The sequence below is a fragment of the Aquarana catesbeiana genome, linkage group LG04 (genome assembly GCF_042186555.1).
Source record: "Aquarana catesbeiana isolate 2022-GZ linkage group LG04, ASM4218655v1, whole genome shotgun sequence".
NCBI lineage: Eukaryota > Metazoa > Chordata > Amphibia > Anura > Ranidae > Aquarana > Aquarana catesbeiana.
The window spans coordinates 511,703,157-511,718,645 of NC_133327.1; the positions used below are offsets into that span (position 1 = coordinate 511,703,157).

Below are 15,489 nucleotides of genomic sequence, written 5' to 3' on the forward strand. Positions count from 1 at the left end.
TAAAAAATAGGTTTTGGGTGAATGGTTGGCAACATACCAGCAGGATCACTGCCAGATGCTGCACAGTTACGAAGAAGGATGTCAATAAGACGTAAACCAATCCTAGTTGACTGAAGGCCAATCTTAACCAATACTGCTTCAATGTTGGGTGAATGCATGCCACAGTAGGGAGACATCAACAGTGCAGCACATGTCTGCAGTAGGTTAGCTGTAGGTGCTGCAGCACTTGCCATCATCGCTTCCAATTCACTGATATGAGTTAGGCAGTGATGTAAAAGCCTTAGCCAGCCAATGCTAAAATAAAAGCAGAAAAGAGTTAAACAAATATTTTTAACTGTTTTAACACAGAATATTGACCAACTGCACAAGCTGCCATCAGCATTTGCACTGCTGGCAAATATCAGGACAGAGATCAGTTTGTCAGTCCACTCAAAAGCATTTCACTACTAGAGTCTGGTGAGTTGCATCACCCCCTAGTTTCCTATATATCTTACATAATTCCCTGCCATGAGAATGCATTTCAATTTGCCGGCATTTGGAGTGTTCACAATTCTTCATAAAAAAAGCGGGGAAATTAAGATGTATCCACCAAAGTCCCTGGGTAATTACTAAGGTATAAAGGCTAAGTTCACATTTTGTAAAAAAATAAATGCACATCTTTTTGTAGTTAACCACTTGCCGACCAGCCGCCGCAGTAAAACTGCGGCAGAATGGCACGGCTGGGTGAAATGACGTTATATAACGTCACTTCACCCTGTGGCCACCAGGGGGCACGCGCCACCCGCACGCCCCCCCAAGCCGATGAGAGTGCCCGGCGGTCACGATCATCGCCAGGCTCCCGCGATCGCTGCTGACACACAGAGAACCGGGATCTGTGTGTTTAAACACAGTTTCTGGTTCTCTGAGGGGAGAACAGACAGATCGTCTGTTCATACAGAGTATAAACAGCGATCTGTCATCTCCCCTGCACAGTCCCCTCCCCCCTTCAGTTAGAACACACACTAGGGAACACATTAACCCCTTGATCGCCCCTAGTGTTAACCCCTTCACTGCCAGTGACATTTTTACAGTAATCAATGCATTTTTTATAGCATGGATCGCTGTATTAATGCCAATGGTCCCAAAAATGTTTCAAAATTGTCCGATGTGTCCGCCAAATCGCAGATCACCGCCATTATTAGTAAAAAAAAAAATAATAAAAATGCCATAAAACTATCCCTATTATGTAGACGCTATAACTTTTGCGCAAACCAATCAAATTACGCTTATTACGATTTTTTAACCAAAAATATGTAGAAGAATACATATCGGCCTAAACTGAGGAAAGAAATATTTTTTATATATATTTTTGGGGGATATTATAGCAAAAAAACCAAAAAAAAAACAAAATGCGTTTTTTTCAAGATTGTCGCTTTTTTTGTTTATAAAAAATAAAAACCGCAGAGGTGATCAAATACCACCAAAAGAAAGCTCTATTTGTGGGGAAAAAAAGGACCCGCAAATTGTCAGTTAAAGCGACGCAGTGCCGAATCGCAAAAAGTGCTCTGGTCAGGAAGGGGGTAAAGTCTTCTGGAGCTGAAGCGGTTAAAAAACGTGCATTACTTTTTTATATTGCATCCTGTAAAGCTTTGCACCCGTGATCAACAGATCGTGGGTGCAATGCCAGGATCCTGCAGAGACTCAGTACACTGTCTGTCTGTACCTTCAATACGGGTAGGCAGTTATCGAATGGCAGGAAGAATCAATGAATTACGAGGACGTTCACCATTGAAAATTACAAGCCGTCAGCTGCAATGGATGACAGCGGGTGTGGGGAGAAGATCCCCCTCCTGGCCAATGTCAGAGCGGGGAGCGCTGGAGGCGGGTGGATAGGAGCATGTTACATCCTAAATATGGGACTAACATGTAAAAAGGTTTCTAAATCTGAATTTATACTTTATGAATTTAACTCATCAGCATCCTAAGGAAAAAGTTTTGGGGAATAAAAAAAGTTATAGAACTTTTTTTATTAAGTACTAAAGATACAGTACATATGTCCTATCATTTTTGGATGATACTTTCTATCTTTGACCAACCAAATTCAAGACAATCAGATCATAAAAGATTTACAAATCTAAGTTTTATGATGTCTACCCCAGCTCCCAAAATACATTATGAAGAAATGCTGGTAACCAAAATCGTACAGCTCAGACCTTTGTTAGGCCAGCCTAACTGATCCTGTCTCCTGTAAAATTCTAATTGTTCAAAAAGTTGAATGGTTTATGGCTAAAAACTGTTTTTGCGCAAGTGGACCAATTTAAACCATATAGAGAAAAATAGATGCTCGAGAGACCAATCAGACAAGGAAATATATTCTGGATAGCTTCAAATGTCTAAAGCCACTTGTTAGGTCTCAATTAGAGCGTGTGGATTTTACCACTAGTCAATTAGCTAAATACCTAGTCTTAGACACTTGGTCCTCAGAGGGAAGGAAAGGATTGTTAACAGTTGCAGAGGAAGTGTTTCCAAAAGCTGTAAGACCAAGTAATTTTATCTGTGAAAGGCCAAGCGTGCTGGCATCACGAGGACGATGAAGTCGTAGGCAGACTGCTGAAGCCACTTCTGCTTTAACCAGCTGAATTTTTATATAGGTAAGCCCGCTAGTAATAATCGGTGTAGACAAAGGCAACATGTTCACTCCATCTGCACTGATTTCCACAGAGACTGATGATGGACAAGCTAAAAAGGGGAAAAAGAAAAAAATCTCAGATGTTTGACAGCACAATAAGGCACTTTTTTTTTTTAATGATAAAAGTAAAAGCACAATATGCATATTATTATGGTGACATGTTCTATAATGATATGAATGTGATTAGTTCTATGCAAGTTCAAACCATAATCATGGCATTTTGAAGAAGATGGGCAAAGCACATCATTTCTCAGTTGAAATCTGAACATAATCCATCATTGCAAAAAAATGAAAATGATTTTTATCCTAAACACAAAAGCCAGCTTGAAGAGGGAAACAAAACAGTTGTAAAACAAATTAAAGAATATTATTGCTATGGCACAAGACCTTCTACAGTTAGGATTAAAATATTAATTTTGATAGCTATACTTACTAGCCAGAGATGCAAGGTGAGGCTGGATGTGTATCTCCTTTAAAAGTACTGCAGCTGGTAAGTGGATGGTGAGATCACACCAGGCTTCCTCTGGTAGAAATATATAGGACCAAGCTGCAGAACGTGCTCTCCTATGGGGTGGAGTGGCCTGAAGCAGGACTTCTGCTGGCTGAGCAGTTGGACTACTTGATGTAATGGTACCTATAAGAACAGCAACATTACAACAAATAAAAAAAAAAAGACCACAAAAAAAGTCACGATAAATGAAAGCATAATTAAACCATTGTGGTAAAAATAGATATAGCAGCATACCTATTTAAATTCGACCCGTTGTGTCCCTTTCTGTGTTCAGGGTGTCATTTTAGCAAATACAGATATTTCAATGTAGCCATCCTTACATGCGCATATATCAGGCAGAATTTTTGTCGAAGCTCCGTGGCAGGCAACTCTAAAACCCCTGCATACAAACCCACTCCCTGGCCCCTCCTTCAAACTTTGAGCCCTGCACATGAAGGTCACTCCCTTGACCATCCTCAAGAGTGCAACTACGTGGCGCTCCTAAAAAGAGCTGAGCAACGAGCTTTAGAAAACCTCAGAGTTTTTTGTTAAATCAGCGGCCAATATGAGAACTTTGAGACTTGCTGTTTTTATGCTCCGATCTTCATGCCTTCCAGTCTTGCTGCCCGACTCCAGGTATGTGGGTGCACTGACAGCACCCTACGAGTTAGCATAGCTATGATTCTGGGTCCTTCTCAGGAACAGCTACGCGCAAAGTTGTAGTTCTGAACAGTGGCACGCCTGTAGTAGAGATTCCAGCAAGACTCCATAGGTCCCAGTAGGTACCCACATACCTAGAGTTAGGCAACTTGGCCTAAGGGCAGGAAGAGGAGGAAGCTCAGAGGAGAAAAATTATAAAAACAGCAAGAGCATGTAAGTTCTATTAGCAGCTTATTTAGCTACCCCACAGCTGAATATTACCCCTTAACAAGACAGTTAGTTAGCAGGAGCTGGACTAACCCTGGCATGTAAACGAGCAGATGTGTGGTAAGAAGACTACATCAACTAAGGCTGCTTGAGATGCAATATATGCTTTAATTTTTTCGTGCCTGGAGTGGGTAATGTCCAATGCAAATTTAAGTTGTATGTCATCTTAAAAACTGGTCCAGAACAAGACTGAGCCTGGACTTCAAATGTAGGCTAGCCAATGAAGGAAAGGGTCTCAAATGTTAAAGAACACATAACAGTGTTTTATTTTTATTTAAACAAAGATGAAACTTGAAGCGCCACTACATAAACTGAATAATTTGCAATCAAAGCATATAATATTGTGAAAAAAATACTAAAATTTGAAGAAAAACAGTGTTACAAACAAGTGTTATATTTTAAACAAATATTTTGAAAGTCCAGTGTTCTAAATGAAGCACCAAGCCATAAGCTTTTGTGGGAGTATAGTTTTGCTAAAACACACACAAAAAAAAGCTAGAGATAAAAAACGCTACTGCAAAACTTGTTCTATAGCTACAGCTTTCTACAGCCAATGCTACTGCCGTTTTTAGAACATCCAGTGTGCACGAGGCCTATGTGTCAAAGTAGCATTACTATTGTGATTCCAATAGCCAAACCACTCCACTGGATTAGCTGCAGTTGATTTGTTTGATGTTCTATCGTGGAGCTTGTTGCACTGAATGTCGTTACATGCTGCTGTCTTTGGAGCTAGAGAGCGACATACATATGAGTGGATATTTGCTGGCTTTTTAATCGTGATTGCTTTTACTTATGCAACACTTTGAGGCTGCCTCCTTATGTTTTGATGTGATAAAGCATTAAAGTGATTGTAAACAATTTTTTTTCTTAACCACAGAGCAGTCCCGATCCTGTAGTGATACTTTGTTTTTTCTGGTAATTTTAGGATTTTTAATGTTATATGTTTTGATTGCATCACGTCACGTAAAATATTAAGTTTATGTGATGGTGTTAATCTGTTATGTAATAAGGGATTCACACATATCAGCCCCTTTTGCAAAACCACCTAGAAAGTGTTAACTAGCACAGTTTTATTTGTGTTTTTTTATGTTTTTTTTTTTTTTTTTAAATATAACCAAGGAGAATCATTATCAAAATAGGTATACACCTCATACAATCAAATACATTCCATCAAAGTGATTGTAAACTTTTTTTTTTTTTTTAAGTTGCTCTGTGCAATGGTTTTGCACATAGCAGCCCTGAACCTCCCAGTCTTCACCCATCATAGCATGTGTGTCCTGCAGATTCTTTAGAGACTCTACTCCCTTCCAGGGGAATCACTGCCCTAGACTTGTTTAGTACCCTGCCCAAAAGGTCATCAAATAAAGTGTACCCCCAAAATTGCTGACTGCAGGATCCAGCGGTGACCGTTAGACATTACAGGCTGTCCACACTCTTGCATGTGCAGTCCCCTTCGGCTGCAGAAACCAATCCTGCTCAGGGGTCTTAATAACAGGCCAGGAAATTGGAACTAAGCCCTTACAAGGAAAATCTTCAGACAAATATATGCAGGTACATCCATCACCTAAGAACACTAGTTAAAAACTTGGGCTTTGCTAAGCTGGGAGGGGTTATGGCTATGAAGAGATTCCTGTAATTTTTGATCAGTGTAGTCTGTCCAGTGATGCATAATTAAGAAATTCAAGTTGTTCAGGCATCCGCAAAATGACTGCAGATGAGTACTAGACCTTGCATGTGGACTGGAAGCCAAGGTGTTCTTGACTAGTGTATCGAGGGAGTGGAGAAGTAAAAAGCGATGTTACTATAACATAAGAAGGGAGAAAAAGTGGTCTGACAGTGCCCTTGCCACTAGTACCACCCTTGGTAATAGTCCTTTGATGGTCATGCTACAGTTGTCTGCACATCCCCACACATTCAATAATCACAGGCTCAATCCCAGAAAGGGTTGGAACTTTGGGGGATTTTAAGTAATCGAACATCAGTTGAGAACAAAGTCACAGCCAGGATAGGCAGATTGGCAGGTCCTGCGGGAGAAAACAGACTTTTGAAAGGGCTTCCAACTGGTTATCGTTTGGGTCATTAAAGACAGGCAAGTCTTCTACTGGAAACGTAAGTGCCTTGATAAGGCAGGACATTGCCAGATCCACAGTGAGGAAAAGTTGGCTTCTGCACAAAACCCTTCCCATACAGTTACAAAGCTAATAATGCTTGAAGTAAGCAGACCGCATGTTTAAAATCTTCATAAAGAAAGCGTTGGAAAAACGTGAGCAAATGGAAAGTCTTGGCCTCAAAGCGGAACTAAACCCTCTTACTATTTTCACAACCACAGTCAGTTATGGCACCAGCCACTTAATGGTATGGTTTGGTTCAGAGCACAACCAATGTGACAATAACATGCCGGGAATGTAACTTATTTGAAATTGTTAAAGCGATGGGTTTAGTTCTGTTAAAAAGGACAGCAGACTGGAGACAGAACTGGTAGAATCAACGGGCTAATCATTTCATTTAGAGTAGCGCTACGGGGCATCAATAATAGCCAAAAAAAAATGCCTTTTAGGAGTAATAGCCGTAGACTGAGCTCTAACAACTGGATAGACTCAGAATCAGACACTGTTTCTGCAACCAATGGTTTAGAAGCAGCCAAAGCGGCAGGTAAAGCAGATATAAAATCAGCAGGAGGGGGTGCAGGAGCATGTTTGTAGCCTCGTTGATCAGAGTCAGCAAATAAATGGGTGATTTAGGCGATACGTGTCTTGTATAACTGTAGAAAAACCTCAGACAAGAGGGCAGAGGATGTAGCCACACATGACAGCTAAAGAGGGCAACATAACTGTAGGTTGCAGCTGTGAACACAATCAGTCAAGCTACGAGCAGCCTTAGAGCTGCTAGCAGAGTGTTAGCTGGGGGTACTCAGTACAGTGAAACTCCCCCCACAAATCAGACATGTTGTGATTGCGTGACAGTATGGCAACTTCTAAGCTCCAGGTAAGAGGCAAGGCCTGGGGCACTCATGAAACCCGGGCAGCTGGTAGCAGATGAGGGTTAGATGACTAGAGGTGACCAAAATTACTGAGGGCAGGCAGCAGGAACAGGTCACAGTTCAAATTTCCAAATGCTTCTTGATGCTTTATGGTGGAAACGAACACTGAGTATGCACAATACTCTACATACCAGATGACTTCAGCGTTCAGTCCAACAGTATATCCCCCTTCTGCAGAGAAACCAGCAAAAACAGAAAAAAAAAAAACAGGGCAGCTCCTAGTGTTTAGCCCGACAAGGCTACTAACTAAATGATTCTTCAGAGACAGGGCAAGGGCTGAGGCAACCTGGGCAAGGGCTCTGAACCTGAAAAGCGATTTGAGGCAAAGCTTTATCAGAATGGAGTCTGTGGAACCCGATGGTTACTTCCAGACTATCGCTGCAAAGTCAAGTGGGTTCCAGACAAAGTAATCAAAATGCCATTGGGGACAACCAAGTTGGATAGCTGCAAACGAAGAGACAAGCTTTAGCAGCGATACAGAGAGGGATACTAACTGAAAAAAATCTGAGCATAAATAAGTGCTGCCAAAAAAAAAAAAAAAGGTTCACCTAAAAACGCAGAGCTGAAGAATAGAAGTTTCATCTTTTTGGGGCACTAGCAAAAAGCCAAGGCATGCTGGTGATAAAAGAGGTTAATCTAGGTTGATTTACAGCTTTTTGATTGCCAGTGTCCAAAAACTCTGTACATGGAAGTAAATACCAAAAAGTTAAAGATCCCCATGACCCTTAATGAACAATAAAGAAAAAAAAAGTTAACTGAAATGTACAAATACCTAATGGAGCAAAGTTGTGAATGCCTTCTGCATTGTCTGGCTCTGAAACAAGCACTCTTGCTTTCAAACTGCTCTCAGAGGTTTTGCTGGGACCAGAATCCAGGAACTTCATGATTGTAGAGACCATACTTCGGGCGGTGTTAACAATTGCTCTGGTACTGGTGACCATGTTGTTACAGATAAGCTGAACCCCACCTGAAAAAAAAACAAAAAAAAAAAAAACACTCATGGCATTTATGTAAATGTACTATTTAATGGCAGCTCACATTTTTGGCTAAAGCATAAATAATTGCAGTATTTATCTAGATAGAGCTGCACGATTCAGGCTAAAAATGAGAATCACAATTTTTTTCCCTAGAATGAATATTACGATTCTCACGGCATAACATCTTTCACATTAAACCGTAAAGTTAGTCCAATGTTTTTGTATAGTTTTTTTTTAAATTAAAAAGTGTATTCTTTCCAAAAAATTGCGTTTGAAAGAACACTGCGCAAATACAGTGTGACAAAATATTGCAAAGACCAGCATTTTATTCTCTAGGGTCTCAGAAAAATCTCTCTCTCTCTATATATCTATCTTCTATATATCCACACATTATTTTATATATATATAATATATATATATATATATATATATATATATATATATATATATATATATATATATATATATATATATATATATATATATATATATATATATATAATTGGCCTGAATGACCAATTGACAGACCCAATTGGCAACTGCCTGCTCCTTCTTGGGTCCTTCTGGTAAAAAAAAAAAAAAAAAAAAAAAAGTCTGATCCTTAGATCTCCATAGATCTAGACAGATAAACCTTGACTGCCCGGACAATGTCCAAAGAATGCAGTCATCTCTCTTCTGTTGAACGAGGCTGAGAAAATAAAGGCGGCAAAATAATATCCTGATTTAAACGAAAGGCTAACACCAAAAAGGCAAAAAGGATGGAACAGGTTGTAACACGAGACTGTCATGGTGAAGGATCAAGTACAGTTCCCTGCATGAAAGGGCCGACAACTCCGACACCCTTCTAGCCGAGGTGATAGCCATCAGAAAGGCTAGCTTGCGTGACAGCAAGTCTAATCGAATTTCCTTAATAGGTTCAAATGGTTGTTTCTGTAACACAGACAGCACCAAGTTCAAGTCCCAAGGACACATAGGTGACCTAATGGGGGGAAGCAAGCGAGTTGCTCCTTGCATAAAGGTTTGGATCAGTGAATGAGAGGCTAAAGGCCTTTGGAAGAATACTGATAGGGCCAAAACCTGACCTCTGTACTCAAAGCCAATTTAATTTCCACAGCTGACTGGGAGAATTCACTCTTTTCTACAATCACATTTCAGAGGATGACATTTTCTGGCTTCACACCAAGCAATACAATTCTTCCAGACCTTATGATAAATCTTCCTAGTGACAGCTTTTCTAGCATTCACTAGACACCACTGGTCCTGAGATGCCACAGTCCTTTAACACCCTGGCTTCAATAGCCACGCTGTCAAATTTAGAGACTGTAATTTGGGGTGGAATATAGGACCTTGAGACAGTAGATCAGGGAGACGTGGAAGTGTCCAGTCTGTCTATCGTCAGTCTCATAATCTCAGGGAACCAGGGCCTTCTGGGCCAGCCTGGTGCCACCAGAATGACTGGAGCCCCCTCTCTCTGAATCCTGCGCAACAAATGTGGAAGGAGAGGGAACGGAGGGAAAGCATATATCAGGGAATGCTGGCTCCATGGAACTATCAGAACATCTGCTCCATTTGTCAGAGGATCTCTTGTTCGAGACACAAACTGCTGTAGCATGTTGTTGAACCTGGATGTCAGTAGGTCGACCTCTGGCCATTCCCAAAGTTGACAATTTCCTGGAACAACTCTGGGTGTAGGGACCATTCCCCGGGGCAGATCTGCTGGTGGCTGAGATAATCTGCCTTCCAGTTCTCTACTCCCGGGATATGGACTGCCGATATCATTGGCACATGTACCTCTGCCCAGGCTAGTATTCTGTTCACCTTCTTCAGAGCTGAATGACTCCTGGTACCGCCTTGGTGGTTTACATAGGCCACTGCCGTGGCATTGTCGGACTGAACCCTGATGGGGTAGTCTTGAAGCTCCACTATCCAGGACCGTAGGGCCAGACGTACTGCCTGTAATTCTAGGACGTTGATGGGCAGGGTCTGCTCTGTCCCTGACCATTTCCTGTGAGCCCGTCTAGGGTTGCTCCCTAACCTGAGAGAATGGCATCTGTAGTCAGTACTCTCCAAGTTACTGGAGAAAGGATTTTCTCCTTTCGTAGGTTCTGATCAGTTTCGGCTTAAGCATGCCTGAGGAGATAAGCACACTGGCTTTTCTTCCTGTGTTCCAAGATGTCTTGTTGTAATGGCCTGGAATGGAACTGGGTATAGGGCACTGCCTTGAAGGAGGATACCATCCTCCCTAGAAGACTCATACAGAGCCGAATGGAGGGTTGTCTGGTGCCCCTTATCTGACGCACCTGATCCTTCAGGGCACAGATCCTTACAGGTGGCCAGAATCAGACCTAAATATCTTAGATTTTGAGCTGGTCTCAGGGCTGACTTTTCGATATTTATGATCCAGCCTAAGTTTTTCAAATACCTCACTGTGTATATTATGCCGTTCTAGAGCCTGTACTGAGTGATCTCGGAGCAGGAGGTCGTCCAGATACCCGAGCACCAGGATCCCTTGGACCCTTAAAAGACCCAGTACTGGTGCTAGGACCTTTGTGAACACCCGGGGAGCTGTAGCAAACCCAAAGGGTAGAGCCACAAATTGAAAGTGACATTCCACTACAGCAAAACGTAGGAACCTCTGATGAGGCTGAAAGATAGGTACGTGCAAGTATGCGTCCTTTATGCATCGATGTAGGCTAAAAAGTCTCTTCTCTGGAGTGAGGTTACTACTGAACGGACAGACTCCATCCGAAAGGACTGTATCAATAGATACTTGTTCAGGGACCTTAGGTCTGAAATGGGCCTTGTGTCCCAGTTTGGTTTCTGAACCGTAAAAGGTTTGAGTAAAACCCTGTGCCCCTTTCGAATACAGGAACCTCTACAATCACTTCTTGATACACTAGAAAATGTAGTGCCTGAAAAAAATACATTTTTGGAGGATCAGAGGGAACGCTGGATTTTAGAAACCTCTGAGGGGGAACCCCCCTGTAACCCCAGATTGTAACCGCGAGATATAATTGAGGTGACCCACTCGTCCTGAATTGTTTTCCAAATGTCTGCAAAGTGCAGTAGCCTTCTCCCCACCCGATGGAGTGGGGGCGTCCCCTCAAAAGGAGGGCTTGGTGCTAGGTTTAGAAAAATTTTGGACCCAGGGCCTTTTCTTGCCCTAGCCTTACGGCTTGCCCCTGGGTTCTAGCGCCCTGTTGGCAGCGGAACCACCCTGACGCTGAGAAATTTGAGGAAGCAGTCCCTGGGTTTTTAAACAAGGGACGTTTGGTGCTTTTCTTCACAGGAAGTAGAGAGCTCTTCCCTCTGGAAATCTTTTGGACATATCTGTCCAAGTGATCACCAAATAAATGTCCCCCATGAAACGGGAAACCAAGCAATAACTTTTTACAAGGAAGCTCGGCTAACCGGTTCTTAAGCCACAAATGTCTGCGCATATGTACAGCAAGAGCCAGACGAGAAACCTGCTGTATTGAATCCTTTGAAGCATCAAAAACAAAACAGAGTGCTCGAGGAATATCTGTCTTACTTTCAGGCAGATCATCCGCCTGGTTAGGCCTATCCCGTCGTTTGACCTGATCCTTTACGGACTGGCAAATACCAATTGCTGCAACAGCTGGCTGAATAGCTGAACTGGCCAAAAAAAAGGAAGCCTTTAATACCTCCAATTTCTTGTCAACAGGGTTTTTCAAGCCCTGTGCGTTATCTACCGGACAAGTTAAGTTCTTGTTTAAGAAAGAGACTGCTGCATCTACAGCTCGCATGCTCCATTTTTTAAACAAACTTTTCATCCATGGGATATAAAAGAGAAAACCTTTTAGGAGGCAAAAAAGTCCTGTCAGGATGTTCCTAATCAGCATACACCACCTGTTCCAACAGGGGGTGTAGCGGGAAAGTCTGTGCGACCTGAAAAGTCTCAGAGATTCCAAAGAGGATCAGGGGGACTCAATCACCTCTGCAAGAGGCAACTTAAAGGCAGAACGAACCATTTCGGTCAGAGTTCGGATCAAAAGCCTCTGCGACTGAGAGGCAGATATCGACTGGATATCTTCTTGTCCAGATTGCTTGGAAGCAGACCTCATCTGCCGGGCACTCCACCTAATCGTGACCTTTCAGCTCTTCCCCATCCTCAACCCATTCCTGCTCCAGACTAGGAGACTCCAGGTAACTGGTTCTAATGCGCACGCTTTGCTCCAAACGAGCCACCGACTGGTCTATTAACACTAGATACGCCAAGACTGTTATGCCCTGTGCCCTAAACCTGGCTAGAGGTGGGGCCAGGACTTTTGTAAACACCCGGGGTGCTGTAGCTAGCTCGCAGGGCAAGGCTACAAATTGGAAATGCTGCCGTTCTACCTCTACCTCGAACTGCAGAAACCTTTGGTGAACGGGAAATATAGGAACATGCAGATATGCATCCCTGATGTCGATAGACGCCAGAAGTTCATCTCCTAGTAGGATAGACACCACTGACCTGATCGACTCCATGTGAAAGGAGCGGATCTGCAGGAACTGATTTAGATTCTTTAGATCTAAAATGGGTCTGACATCTCCATTTGGTTTTGGTACCGTAAAGAGGATTGAATAAAAAAAAACTCAAACCCTGCTCTTCTATGGGGATTTTTGTATGATCACCCCCTGAGCCAGTGATAGGTCTAGTGCTCGAAACAGATTGCCTTTTCAATGGATCTTTGGGAACGTTCGACCTCAGAAAACGAGACGGTGGAAACTCCCGAAATTCTAGTTTGTACCCTAGAGACACCGTGGAGATGACCCATCTGTCCTGAATTTCCTCTTGCCAGACTTCTGAATATTAGAGAAGTCTTCCCCCCACTCTGACGAGGGGGAGCCCCCCTTCATGATGACGCTTTGGAATTCTGCTCTGCTGGTTTCCGGCCCCAGGACTTCTTTTGTGCCTGGGCTTGACCCTGAGGCTTTCATCTAGAGTTTGACAGTGGAGGCAGTCGCCACTGCCTAGAGGCGGATGCCCCTGGCACAGGAGAAAGAGTCCGCTTAAATGAAGGGCGTTTATACTTTCTTTTGACTGGCAAAGGAGTACTTTTCCCACTAGAAATCATTTGGATGTATTTATCCAAATCATCCCCAAATAGCCGATCCCCTTGAAAAGGAAAACCAGTCAGGATCTTTTTGCATGGTGCTTCGGATGACCAATTTTTTAACCACATGATCCTACGCATGTGTACTAGCACAAGGCGGGACGCCTGGTGAATAGAATCTTTCATGGCGTCAAAACAGAATGCTTTTGGTAGTTCAGCCAAATCCCGGGCTTGTTGTGCAGGAACCTCCTTAAGGGCCTGTGTAAACTGGTCCTTTAGGGCCTGACAGATGCCTATTGCAGTGACTGCAGGCTGAGCAACGGCACCTGCCAAGGAAAAAGAGGATTTTAACAGGAATTCCAACCTTTTATCTGTTGGATCTTTAAGCATTTGTGCATTGTCTACTGGACAAGTTAGACTTTTATTCACACTGGAAATCGCAGCGTCAACTGCTGGTACATTCCATTTTTTGGTGAATTTATCCTCCATGGGGTAGAGTGCTGTTAATCTCTTTGGAGGGAGAAAATGCTTCTCCAGGTGATCCCATTCAGCATAAATAAGCTGTTCTAGTAATGCATGGACAGGAAATGCATGCAAAGGCTGTGAAGATTTTAAGGAACCTAAAGAATAGAACTTCCAGCTGACTCCGTTAGGGGTAGCTTGAAAGTGGAACGAACCATCTGCATAAGAGATTGTACCAGCAATTTCTCAGATTGCAAGGCTGAAATAGGTTCATCCACTGTTGTTTCCTCTGCAGAGGAGTAATCGGTTTGCCTTTCCTCCTGAGGGTAACACTTCATCCTGTACCCACTGATCCCTTGGTAAAGGGTCTAAGGTGGGGGAGGGGTATCTAACACGCTTTCTATTCTTTTGGATGGAGGATGCAATTAAAGCCACTAATCTTCTCTTTAGGCCCTGCAGGGTAGAGGAAAATGCATCTTCAATCATGTATACAGGGGCCAAGATGTGAGAAGCAGCTGCACCACCAATTGGTTCGAATGACTCACCCTGGCTTGCCATCTCTGGTATTTCAGGAGAGGATGACAGTGTGGAGGCACGGTTGGAGTTACCAGCGCCTGGGGGTGGGATTTTTGCTACCTTTGTGGTGTTTTTTTTTTTTGGGAGCCATAGTGCGCAGCACAAAAAGCAGAGGCTCTAAGTAAATGTACAACTCGATGAGCAATAGTCTAGCAAAAAACAATTCCGCTAACACAGCTTTGGTGCTGAGTATAAATGTTATTTCCTGTACTGGAAATGCCTGTATGCATCCTTACATGCCCCCAACGCTCCTGTGGCCTGTGTTCCCTGACTGCAGCTGTTAGCTGCGAAACGTCTGTCTCTGTTTGTCCCCAGCGCCTGCGCAGTGTGCTCCTCATGGACTTACGTCCCACACACGGCACCTTTAGCCAAGACCCCCCGTCATTCAACACATCCTCTCCTCTGTTTAAACTAGCCGTAGTTTGCACACGAACGGCATTAACATGCTGCTTTGGTCAGTGGGGACCCAGCGAGAGGGGAGGGAGGTCTGGGGAGACGGGATTTTTAGAAAAGTTATGAGCTTCTGTGGGGATAAGCGAACATAGGAAAGCCGCCGCACCCCCCGTGTATGTGTGTACAAACTACTGCTGCACCTCCCTTCCCCCAGAGGGGAAAAACGAACATACTGTTCTTTGCTGGATGAGGACTCCCCCTGGCTTGATGAGACCACACACATGCTGTAGCTGGGACACTAAGCTGACTAAGAAGCAATGTACTAAGGTATGTGCATTTACTTCTAGTGGAGACTTTAAGGCATGACAACATTTTTACTCATGGAAGAAAAAACCATAGGTTTTTTTTTTGCAGGATACTGCTGTAACAGACAGATCCAAACTTCACCCATCAAGGTGGGCAAACCTTCAAGGACCGGGTCCCTTTATAGGGGTTCCTCTCCCTTGGACCTGTATTAGCAACCCGCCAGGAAAAGCTTTAGGTAATGTAAGCATGAACAAAAAGCCCTGGGTCCCACCCTGCAAAGAGAGGCGTTACAGGCAAAACCTTGTGCTTCGTATACGAGGCCCGGGTACCATCCACCTTGGCCTCAGTGACACTTTGGATGGATCCGGTCTGTGGAGGCTATTTAAATTGAGCATGGATCCCTCGTCACCTACGCCTTAGACACTGGCGAAAAAACTGAGGTACTCCTGGTAGGAGGAGGGGTCATATAGGGAGTGAACTTCCTGTATTGAGTATACCAGTGTCCATCACCTGAAGGTGCCCATATACCCACATAGTGATTACTATGGTGCTCTGTGTCCCATGATGTACGATAAAGAAAGAAATACTGA

The 15,489-nt window shown here is 43.3% G+C and overlaps 1 protein-coding gene across 5 annotated transcripts in view; it reads right to left on the minus strand.

Annotated features, from left to right (window-relative positions):
* The window catches only part of BIRC6 (baculoviral IAP repeat containing 6), a 709,573-nt gene that overhangs the window by 283,069 nt on the left and 411,015 nt on the right, over positions 1-15,489 (minus strand). For all 5 annotated transcript variants that reach the window (XM_073627731.1, XM_073627734.1, XM_073627732.1 and 2 more), the window contains exons 49-52: positions 7,898-8,092; positions 3,102-3,302; positions 2,439-2,718; positions 38-294 (exon numbers count right to left, since the gene is read on the minus strand). In XM_073627731.1, the coding sequence (XP_073483832.1) occupies positions 38-294; positions 2,439-2,718; positions 3,102-3,302; positions 7,898-8,092 (933 nt within the window). The remainder of the gene's footprint in view (positions 1-37; positions 295-2,438; positions 2,719-3,101; positions 3,303-7,897; positions 8,093-15,489) is intronic.